This window comes from Ranitomeya imitator, chromosome 10 (assembly GCF_032444005.1).
Source record: "Ranitomeya imitator isolate aRanImi1 chromosome 10, aRanImi1.pri, whole genome shotgun sequence".
Lineage (NCBI taxonomy): Eukaryota > Metazoa > Chordata > Amphibia > Anura > Dendrobatidae > Ranitomeya > Ranitomeya imitator.
In genome coordinates this window covers 123562307-123574635 of record NC_091291.1, presented here as the reverse complement: position 1 = coordinate 123574635, position 12329 = coordinate 123562307, and the positions used below count along the sequence as shown (strand labels likewise).

The window sequence follows — 12329 nt, the reverse complement described above, 5'->3', positions numbered from 1 at the left end:
AGTTCCATTAAAATATTTAAGAATAAGTTGGAATACTTCTACTCACAGCCACTACAAAACATATGGAGCCATATTCGCTTTAATCAGGAGATCGGTGGGGCTGTCTGGAGTCATAAAACATTTTTAAAAATGGTAACATGTCCTATATGTCAAAGATTTTTTGACCTATTGTTGTGCCTGCGCCTAATGTGTCAATCACTTCGATGTCTTGTCTTAATATATTTATCTAGAAAATTATTTATACAGAATCAAAGGGATTATAAATACTTGACTATATCTGGCCACACGTATGTGATATCTGCTGGTTCAGCCAACTTTTGAGCCAAATATTTATGTGATTTCAATGGGGCGGGTGGAAAAAAAATGCTGGCTGATAGCTCATGTGGGGGGCTTTCTCTAGGAGAACCATAAGGGTTGGGTCATTATATTCAAAATGCCCGAATATTCTCACCCCAACATTATCTATTGGTAGAGAGTTTGAGAGGTCCCAATACACATAAGGTTGGTTGATCCCACCGATATCGATGGGTTCGGTTGACTTACTTAATGCATATGGGGCCATATGTCCCAATAGTTCTTGCAGTTGCACATATTGATGGAGAAAACTCATTCTACCTTGACCTACTACTATGGTAATAATTACGGTCTTTACAATATGGCAGCTCAATAGCTTTGATTAATTCTGATGTAATACATCAAGGGTTATAATTAAGGTATAGTTATGTGAAGCAAAATTCTCATTCAGTTTTGCTTCCTCTTTCACGCAGCACAACCTATAACAACTTGATGGAAGAAGCATCCAAGATGGAGAAGATAAAGTTCAGATACATTGTACAAATTTATGGACTTTGTACAAATCCTTTGGGAATTGTGATGGAGTACATGGAGAATGGATCCCTTGAGAAACTTCTTCCCACACACACCCTCAGCTGGCAGCTAAAGTTCCGTTTCATTCATGAGATAGCTCTGGGAATGAACTTTCTCCATATTATGAGTCCTCCTCTTCTCCACTTGGACTTAAAACCTGGGAACATTCTTCTGGATGAGCATTTGCATGTGAAGGTAAGCTGTCAATTAAAACTCAGTAAAAAAACAACTGTAAAAATACCTTACCATTATGTGTCTCCATGGCAACAGACTACAATTGAACCCTGAGTAGTCTGATCCTACAATCATAATACATTACATCTGTTAGGAACATGTATCCGAAGTAGGAAATAGATATAAAGTAGCTTGACTGTGGGATCAGACTAGGCAATGTTTGAGGTTGTTGGTTACAAGTAGATAAAATAGAAAAGCAATTTTTTTAATACAGTATACTCAAGTGAAAAAAACAGAGCGACATTGACTTTAGGAAGATACAATGTGCTAAATCAATTCTGCTTCAAATGAGTTTTGTATCAAAAGTGCGAATAGAACATAGAAGAATCTATGAAGGTTATTATATACATAGTGAAGAAAGCCACTGCCTGACACCATGCTTAGTGACCTAACTCATCTAAAAATGAAATTTGAACTCAACTGGCCAATACTTATTTCCCCTGATATCATATGTCGAAGGAGAAGTGGTGAGACCCGCATACACATCAGATGGTCGGCCAGTTGACATGGTGGTTTGGTGGATGTCAGCCCCACCGCTGGGTCTTTATGGATCACTAGAATGGAGGAACTGTGTAAATGAATCAGCATGCTCTCCTACTCCATGCAAAGTCTATTGGGCTAAGATAGAGGAACAGAATACAGTGCTCAGTTTTAGAGACTTTGAATAAAGCAGCAGTGCATATGGCCGACCAGAGCACCAATCAAATTGGACTTTTGTTCCCTTAACATCCAAAGTAAAATCTATGACCTAATTTACAACAATTACAGGCATAAATTAAATATTATAGCTCTAGGTGCATCGTCTCCCCTCCACTTTCCAAATAGTTGGCAAGAGGAGTGTAAAGTAGCAAAAAGTTACAAATTATTAGGCAAATGTGGCATGCACCATAAACTTTTTCACGCCATTTTTCAGGCATACAGTTATTAATCAATTATGCTGAAAAGTTTTTAGAGGGGCCATCATTTAGTCAAGGCCAGGAGTGGATATTAAAAAGAAAAAATACAGAGTAAGCACCTTACCTTTCTTCATATCAACTTCCCATGTTGGGTGGTGAGCTGGACCGGTGACGTTACGCCTACTGATTTCTGATGGATCACATGCCAAAACGGCAGTTATCGTGCACCTGTCCTATTATAATAAATTGTGCACTTGTCTTGTTCTAATGAATCACTCACCTGACTTTTTCACTAGTTGTGGGTATCATGCACCGGTCCTATTATAATGAGTAGGATAGGTGCATGATACCGTTAACCAGCCACACCTATCCTAGTCTAAAGAGTATGGCGTGTGCGGTACCTGCCACTAACCCTCCACACCTGGCCTAGTTTAATGACTAGATGCGCTATACCGTTTGCCAATGAACAGGACACATGGACGATACTTGCTTCACACTCAAGAGAGCAGATAGGTATCTGAAGACACGTATAATAATGGGATAATGGCACTATTGTAGAAAGGATCGGGTGCTCATGAAGGGTTTCACTCCGTAAGACCAAAAATATAGAGACACTTGGCACTCTAACATGAAGAAAAAAAAATAAAACTTAGTTGTAACGTTTCAGTCCCAAAATATGGACCTTCATCAGACAAAGATTGCGAATATGATCCAGGCAGACAAAATAGAGATGAAGACAACGCTGTAGAAAAGCGAACTTAATTGCAATGTGCTAGGCGCTGGACTGACTGACGGAGCATCAGAAGACATGACATCTCTTGCCCATCTCCATTCCCAATGCAGGATTACCTTTTTAAGGCTACAGTATTGAGTATATGCGATAAGGACTTTGAACAATCTAAAAATCCACTTAAAAGAGAAATGACGGCACTGAAAAGTAGAAAAAAATACATTTTCTATTCCTGTTTGGTTGCATTGGTGCTTTCGGAATATTTCACTTTCATCTCTACTCCGGACCTGCTGTTTCTCGTCTTTGCATTATATCTCTAAATACCAGTTTCTTCAGATGTGTATGACAGTTATATTCCCATAAGTGCAGTATGAAAAGTACCTAAGTTTTCATACTGTTCCCAGATTTATTATTTTCTCGTCATCCTTGTATCTAATCTACATGTGCGGATGTCTGTGTCATGGAATCGTCCCCACGGAGCAGCCGTCGCCTTTGTAGTGATATTCTAAATATGTTTTACTTTTACTGATGGGTGACATTGGAGTTTATACCACTGACGGATGATATTTTATGCATTTTTACTGCTTTAATGTACATGCTAGTTCTTCAGGCTATGGCAATGACACTGAATTTTAAATATGCTCATTCTTGAAATTCCAGGTAGAAGTAAGTATTGTTCACTATACCCGGGAATGTGGTGACCTACAAACTACAGAGTCACACAATGCAATATAAATGCTTGTCGTACGGAGATCTCTGATGCCATTTTATTGAAATAATGTACTGCAACGTCATAGGCATAGTGGTGATGGCCGACGTGTTTTCACTGCTATGTAGACGTTGTAGTCGAATTATTCAATAAATTGGCGCTGGAGTCAGCATGTGCTTGTACCGCGCTATTCTGCGCCATTTTTGTGAAGGCATTGTGTCTGCAAATTTGCATATACTATGTCTTCAATAAAATGGAACCAAAATAATATACAACAGCATCAACATAGCAGTGCGCATGTGCCAGCCATAGGGATAATGGCAACAGAAGGCGTGTACGAACTGCTATGTTGACGTTGTAGTACAATTCTTTAAGAAAATAGCCCTGGATTCAAGGCATGCGCATTATCCTGTGATATTTTGTTGAAGATACTGCGTCTGCAAATTCACAGTGTTTTCAATAAAATGGCACCGTTAGTGGGGTAGGCGTATTCACTGACTTTGGCGCCACAGTGCTTCAGACAGAAGGACACATCCACCGTTATATATAAGATGTCAGATTGCTGTGACACTAGTCGCTACTCCCAAATAAACTGCAAGGCTGGGTAGTCAAGAGGTCCGAGGATAAAAGCCAGGGGCGTACGTCATAGGCCGAGAGGAGAGACAAAGGCGTAGTCAGGTCACAGTCCAGAGTCAGAATTCCAGGAAGCTAATGGATAATGACAAAAGGGCTAGGCAAACACAAGTTCAAAGGCAAATCCAAGGTTGAGCAATAAAGATCAGAATGCAAGACTAGGAGCACAGAGAACACATATACCTTTTAAGTAATGCTACAATTGACAGCAATATAAGACAGACAGCCAGCTACATAGCCAGGTAATTATTCCAAACAAGAGACACATGGACACTTCCTGGCCCTGATTGGATGGCGACACGGTCACTCAACACACTGAAAGCTGAACATACCCCAACATCTGATTGGACAGCTGAGCTGTCCATCACCATCCTGACAGCTCAGAACACCCCTGTCCTAGAATGAATGTCAGAACTGTCATTTACTGTGGCCAAAAGATTGTGAATTTGTTTGTAAATTTCAAGATGAATTTACCAATCCTTGAACCAAATCGCTCATCTTTAGGACAAGTAATTAACTGTTTTGGTTCAAGTCCTCATGAAAATATCTGAGGACTCATTAGCACTACTTTAGTTTGGCTTCATTGAAATGTATGTTGCAGTCTTGGGCATGATTCTCAATGGAATTGTGAGGCGCTGAGAGCCCCCCAACTGCGCATAGCCCTTGACTATTGCTTGGAGGAGCACACCACTAGTTGTGTGAAAGACCCTCCTAATGCATGACGAGGGGCACTATTTAACAACCAGATACCAATGTCTTGAGCAGTTCAGTCATATCGATGTCATTGTGGGGTATACACATCCCCATCCTGGGTGATTCTGCAGTCTTCTGCATGTAACATAGTAACATAGTTAGCAAGGCCGAAAAAAGACATTTTCCCATCCAGTTCAGCCTATATTCTGTCAGAATAAATCCCCAGATCTACATCCTTCTAAAGAACATAATAACTGTAAGATACAATATCGTTACGCTCCATCCAGGAAGACATCCAGGCCTCTCTTGAACCCCTCGACTGAGTTCGCCATCACCACCTCCTCAGGCAAGCAATTCCAGATTCTCACTGCCCTAACAGTAAAGAATCCTCTTCTATGTTGGTGGAAAAACCTTCTCTCCTCCAGACGCAAAGAATGCCCCCTTGTGCCCGTCACCTTCCTTGGTATAAACAGATCCTCAGCGAGATATTTGTATTGTCCCCTTACATACTTATACATGGTTATTAGATCGCCCCTTAGTCGTTTTTTTTCTAGACTAAATAATCCTAATTTTGCTAATCCCTCTGGGTATTGTAGTTCTCCCATCCCCTTTATTAATTTTGCTGCCCTCCTTTGTACTCACTCTGGTTCCATTATATCCTTCCTGAGCACCGGTGACCAAAACTGGACACAGTTGCATTTGTAGGAGTCCCTCCAACCTCTCAGGTGGGAGTGAAAGGTTAACTACTTGCGGTTGTAAAAGGTGCAAAAATGGAAAGGCCTGATGTAGCGGCTGCTGCAGGAAGTGAAGGAAACACCAGCCTTTGATCCCTGAGGGGCTGATAAAGAAGAAACTGTCAATGAAATAAGCAATTAGATGTCCCCTTGTTGCCATTGGAGATATCTTAATGGTGAATTACAGCTGGCCGAGGATGCATTCATTATAAGTCGAGGAGCGCTACAGTGTGGAGGCCTTATATGTGGAGATGGGAGGCTTCTCACCTGACACCACAAAGATGACCTGAGGTGTATGGAGATAAACTGCAAAAAGATACTGCAACACCTAAGGTTGAACAGGAGTACAGAAGGCTCCAGGCTGCAGACCAAGCCGGACAGACCGATGGACATGGGAGGAGAAGGAAGACAAAATGACAAATTAATTGGATGAGGATGAGATAAGGCATCTACTTGTCCTTCATAGACACTGGGAGACATTAATCATGGCATTTTCACCAATTTTTGCAAATTGGGACTTTCCATTAATGTAAACGTATGACAAATTTATCAATGTTTTACTCCACCATTTATTACGACCACCATAAAACCTAGAAATTACATGAAAAACCGACCAGTTTATCCTTTTAGCGTGAAGTGATGACATATTCATAAATGCATTTCCGTATAAAAGTCACATATTTGAGACTGGTCGTAACGGACGATCTGAAAAACTACAAACACATTTCAATCTAAAGTCGCGATTTGTGCAAAATTCAACATGAATGCGCAACATTTAACACATTAATCTCCTGCTCTTTTTTCTAACATTGGAAAGTATACTAATTGACCTGCTTTAAAACAGTCGCAATTTGCAAGAAAAAGTTTGGCATTCGCTTGAGACTTTTGAGTCGGAGGCTTTTATGTGACATTGATAAGTTTACTACGACGTTGCGTCAAATTGATCCTTAGGGCGCGTCATTTGGTAAATAAGAAGTGGAGCAGTTGGATTGAGTCTGCAAAAGATTTGGCATAAATTCTGTCATCTTTTATAAAATCTAAAATTTAATTTATTTATTTTACTCGCCTATGGAGTGACCTTAATTTCCACGTAACTTTAGACATCATCCATCATCACCCTCCCACCGGGCTCACAATCTACATTCCCTTTCAGTATGCCTTTAGAGTGCGGAAGGAATGAGCTGCAATACCAGCCACAGCCTTTGCCCAAGGGTGGCTCTGTTTCTGGAAATTAAATAACAGGCCTTTCTTTAATCTAATTCAGGATATCCAGTTAATAAGTAAATGATCTAAAATGTTTCATGAACAAGGAAAGGAAACTACAATGGGGCGTATGCACCGTAGGTATCGGTCATTTATCAGTTTTGTCACAAGCTAAATAAAATGTTCCGGTTTTGCTGATTTTAATTTCATCCGACTAGTTGCTACATTACGCCCGCTGGTGGGGGAGCCACACGCATCCACTTTCGTTCGGTTGTTTATTACATCCCAGTGCGGGGAGTATTGATAAATGAGATTGATATTGATTAATTAAGTTATTTAACTTGCAGCGGCAAGAAAAATCCACACTCTTACTTTACAGTCTAAACACCCGTCTAATTAAATGGCTGGGCGGGCTTGAGTAATTGGAAAATGTAAAGAAAGAACCAATAATAAAAATATAAAATGTATGAATTCATACAATTTTATTGTAGTCATGGTTTACTGCTTTTTATAAGCAAAAACAAAAGAAAAATAAATTTATATATATTGAATAGCCCAGGGGTGTCAAACTGCATTCCTCGAGGGCTGCAAACAGGTCATGTTTTCAGGATTTCCTTGTACTGCACAGGTGATAATTTAATCACCAACTCATTATTTGTGTAGGTGATTAAATTATCACCTGTGTAGTACAAGGAAATCCTGGAAACATGACCTCTTTGCAGCCCTCAAGGAATGCAGTTTGACACCACTGGAATAGCCCATTTAGGCAGGTCATGGAGCCGGTATGGTGGCCAATGAGGTTCCTAATATAAGTGCTCTGTGACGATAATTTACCTTAGAAGCAATGCTGCTTAACTCTCTATATTTGGCTAACAATATTACGGCTAATGCATTTGCTTGTTTTAAGGCTTAATTAAAGCAAAGAACATTTCATTTGCCATAAATATGTATTATTTTTACTTGATATAAGATCTGCCGTTCTCCTGAATCCGCTGAGGTTTTTCTCTTGCTCCTGCTCCGCTCCATTCCTGATATATGGACCCCTCTACCACTCATATAAATCTAGTCTTATTACCAAATGGGTGTGGTTCTTAAGGAGAGTTGACAACCCTTCCCACTTGGCTACCAAGACTAGATTTATCTACAGGGAAGAGGAGGCCATATCTCAGGAACAGAGAGGAACAGGAAAGAAGAGACCCTTCGGAGGATGCAGTATGCGAAACGCGCGTCGGGGCGCTTCTTTGGCTGCCACGCAGGTTTTTCTACCTCCTTTCACTATACCAATGTTAGTTTGGTCTCTTCCTTCCAGCTCTTATCTGGTATAGCAAAGGGTTGTGTTCATTATACTATATCCTGGTTTCTATTTATCATTCTTCCTGGAATTTATAATTAGGATATAGCATTATCTAATTTATGCATTGTCTTTGTACCAGTGACCGCACTCCTGTGGCCAATAAACACCTATTCTATCATCAAATACTCAACTTGTTGATACATCAAATTTTTTCAGCGAATTATTTTTCTATACTCCAAATGAGGTTTTTTTTTGCATCTGTTTAATCTTTCTGTAGGATTTTATTCCACTTCATACTTGATTTATTCCGATGAATACCTCTGTAGATTGATTATTGATTGCTGCGTTTTGGTGTTATTTTGTATATGACATTTTTGGCGTGAATGTATTTATTATTATTACGGACTATTTATTGGCTGTATCAGGATTCTTCATGTGTAGTTAGTCTATGTCTGACACTCTCCTTTTAGATTTATTTTTTAGCAGGTCTAGAAATTTTGTTAAAGGGAACCTGTCACCCCCCCCCCTCAGGCGTTTGTAACTAAAAGAGCCACCTTGTGCAGCACTAATGCTGCATTCTGACAAGGTTGCTCTTTTAGTTATGCTCCCTGCACACGCTGAAATAAATGCTTATAAAATGTGCCCCTTCATACCGTAAAATCGTCCCGGGGCGGGTCTTCACCCCTAATCAGGCGCAGCACAGCCGTCACTCTGGGCGCCGCCTCCTCTTGCTTCATTAGCGTCCCCGGCGCCTGCGCTGTAAGTATTTTTTTTTTCGGGAATGCGCAGTTGCACTGCCCTTCGAACTTACAGCGCAGGTGCCAGGGACGCTAATGAAGCAAGAGGAGGCGGTGCCTGGTGCGCACAGGCCCGGAGTGACGGCTGGGAGGCATATGATTAGGGAGGAAAGTCCCGCCCCTGGGACGATTTCACAGAATCAGGGGGCACATTTTATTAGTGTTTATTTCAATGTGTGCAGGGAGCATAACTAAAAGCCACCTTGTCAGAATGCAGCATTAGTGCTGCACAAGGGGGCTCTTTTAGTTACAAACGCCTGAGGGGGGTGACAGGTTCCCTTTAAATTAAGATTTGTCCTTTTATGCTTGACTAATACGCCTGTGCTGGCGTAGGTTTTGTGGTTATTATTATGGGAGAGCCCTTAATAATGTTACTCCAATAGGTAACTACACTCATATAAATCTAGCCTTGCTATTCAAGTGAGTGTGGTTATTAACCCTTTAACAGTTTTGCATTTTCATTTTTCGCCCCCCTTCTCAGAGCCATAACTTTTTTATTTTTCTGTCAATACGGCCACGTGAGGGCTTGCTTTTTGAGGGACGAGTTGTACTTTTGAAAGACACATTGGTTTTACCATGTCGTGTACTAGAAAACAGGAAAAAATTCCAAATGCAGTGAAATTGCAAAAAAAGTACAATCCCACACTTGTCTTTTGTTTGGCTATTTTGCTAGGTTCACTAAATGCTAAATATGACCCGCCATTATGATTCTCCATCATCATTACGAGTTCATAGATACCAAACATGTCTAGGTTGTTTTTTAACTAAGTGGTGAAAAAAAATTCCAAACTTTGTTAAAATAAAAAATAAAAAAATTGCAACATTTTCCAATACCAGTAGCGTCTCCATTTTTCGCGATCTCGGGTTGGGTGAAGACTTATTTTTTGCATGCAGAGCTGATGTTTTCAATGATACCATTTTGGTGCAGATACTTTCTTTTGATCACCAGTTATTGCATTTTAATGCAATGTTGCGGCAACCTAAACAACGCAATTCCGGACTTTTTGACTTTTTTCTCGCTACGCCGTTTAGCGATCAGATTAATTTTTTTATTGATAGATCGGGCGATTCTGAACTCAGAGATGACAAATATTTGTATGTTTGATTTTTTTATTGTTTTATTTTGAATGGGGCGAAAGGTGGGTGATTTGAACATTTATATTTTTTATATTTTTAAAAACTTTTTTTTTACTTTTGGCATGCTTCATCAATAGTCTCTATGGGAGACTAGAATCTGCCATAACCCGATCGGATCTGCTACAGAGAGGCGATGATCAAATCGCCTCTATATAGCAGAATTGCTCACTTGCTATGAGAGTCGACCACTGGGTGGCGCTCACAGCAATCCGACAGCCATAGAGGTCTTCAGGAGACCTGCGGTTGTCATGCCAACACACCGGTGACCCACGATCACGTGACGAGGGTCACCAGTGGGCGTGTTTCTGGCTGGAAGCACTTGTTAAATGCCACCTCCAGTGCTTGACCGTGGCATTTAACTGGTTAATAGCCGCGGGTGGATTGCAATTCCACCCGTGGCTATTGCAGGCACATGTCAGCTGTTCAAAACAGCTGACATGTCCTGGAAAAGATTAGGTGGCCGGTGTAAATGTACGCCCAATGTTGGAAAGGGGTTAAGGAGAACCCACATCTTTCCTGGCACATGTCAGCCTTTAACAGCTGTGGGTGGAATTGCAATCACTTGTGTTGTTAACTAGTTAAATGCGGTTGTTAACTAGTTAAATGCCGCTGTCAAACTCTGACAGCGGCATTTAAAGCGCGCTCCCAGCAAGTGAATCAGAAATCCCACCCATCGGTGACCCCTTCAAGTGATCGCGAGTCACCGATTGGTTGGCATGACAACCAGTGGACTCCAGCAGACCTCTATGGTTGTCACTGCCAGACTGCTATGAGCACCGTCCGGTGGTCAGCACTCATAGCAAGTCAGCAATTCTGCTACATACAGGCGATCTGATCATCACCTGTATGTAGCAGAGCCAATCGGGTTTTGGTAGCTTCTGGTCTCCCATGTTGTAGAGGTTAGAGTCTGACTGATTAATTGAGTCTGTGGACAGGAGTTTTTTTAGAATGGTGACTATGTAAGACAGATGTCTTTAAGACAGGTAACAAGTTGAATGGGAGGGTCTACCTGGTCTGTAGGAGACAGAACTCTTAATGGTTGGTAGGGGATCAAATACTTATTTCTAACTGCAAAATGCTAATAAATTTTTATAATTTGTACAATGTGATTTTCTGGATTTTATTTTTGATATTCTATCTCTCAATGTTAAAATTAACCTACCCTTAAAATTATAGACTGTTCAGGTCTTTGTCAGTGGGCAAACTTACAAAATCAGTAAGGGATCAAATACTTATTTTCCCCACTGTATAATATCTACGGTATTTAGGTCACAGCAGCGGTGCTACAGTATATAAGATCTAGAGACATGATGTACAGTACCTTCATACACACAGCACTGGACATGAACCTGAAATATCACCAATATTATAAAATATATTACATTAAGGAGAAGGAACTCCTTCACAACCATTTAAATTGTTTCAAAGCATCTTAAAAATATAAAATTGGGCAACTTTGAAAATAATTTTAATTAAACATTTCTTATCGACTCCTATACAGACAAATGTCTATACAGACAATCGACTCCTATACAGACAAATGTTCCGTACTTCATGACTGTAGGATCGCGTTACAGTGTTTTTTGTCTTTTACCATGGACACAAATAGGGAGGAGCTGAAGAAACAAAATGGCAGGAAATTTTTAAATAATATTATCTCAGAAGCTGCTTCATTTTTTGTATTTTAGATGCTTTCAAGGTGAAACATTGAAAAAATAGTTCCAACTAACAGAACCCTAATCATAAAGATCCACAATCAACAATTAAACAGCCTTCCGATTTCCAAATAAGACATTTGTGAAGAAATTAATGAATAGGTTATTTGTAGTGTACAAATGTGTCTACATCTATAATAATTCTGTTTTCCCATAACTTTCCACCACTTACATTCCTTTTTTTGGTATTGTGCAATTCCTCGTGATTCCTGAAAATACTTATCGCTCTAATTTCAGATTTATTATTCTATCCAAGTATGTTAAGTGACTGTTTTATGGTTTGGGTGTAACTATATTGAGGATTTTTCTCTCTTCCAGATTTCTGATTTTGGCCTCTCTAAATGGAAAGAAAATTCAACTCGGAAGGAATATATAGAAAGATCAGCGATCAAAGGAACCCTAAGCTACATCCCTCCAGAAGTGTTCCTGGAGAGTAGTAGGGTGCCAGGAACTAAATATGATGTGTACAGGTATGATGCCAAGAGTAAAAGCTAAACTCCTGAAAATAAAAGCTACATATTTATTTAAGACGTTGCCTGAAAAGTTTAAAAAAAAGTTTTCCCGAGTACAGAAAAGTTGATAAGGTTGAAAAACGCTCAACACTCACTGTTTTTAAAACCCTAATGGCTTCAGTCTAGGTCTCCGGTGGTCCACACCAGTTTATCCTTACTTCAGTCCAATGATGAC

At 40.1% G+C, this 12329-nt stretch overlaps 1 protein-coding gene across 1 annotated transcript in view; it reads left to right on the top strand.

Annotated features, from left to right (window-relative positions):
• The window catches only part of ANKK1 (ankyrin repeat and kinase domain containing 1), a 67787-nt gene that overhangs the window by 30795 nt on the left and 24663 nt on the right, over positions 1 to 12329 (top strand). The window contains exons 2-3 of the mRNA XM_069742605.1: positions 768 to 1062; positions 11961 to 12112. Of these exons, the coding sequence (XP_069598706.1) occupies positions 768 to 1062; positions 11961 to 12112 (447 nt within the window). The remainder of the gene's footprint in view (positions 1 to 767; positions 1063 to 11960; positions 12113 to 12329) is intronic.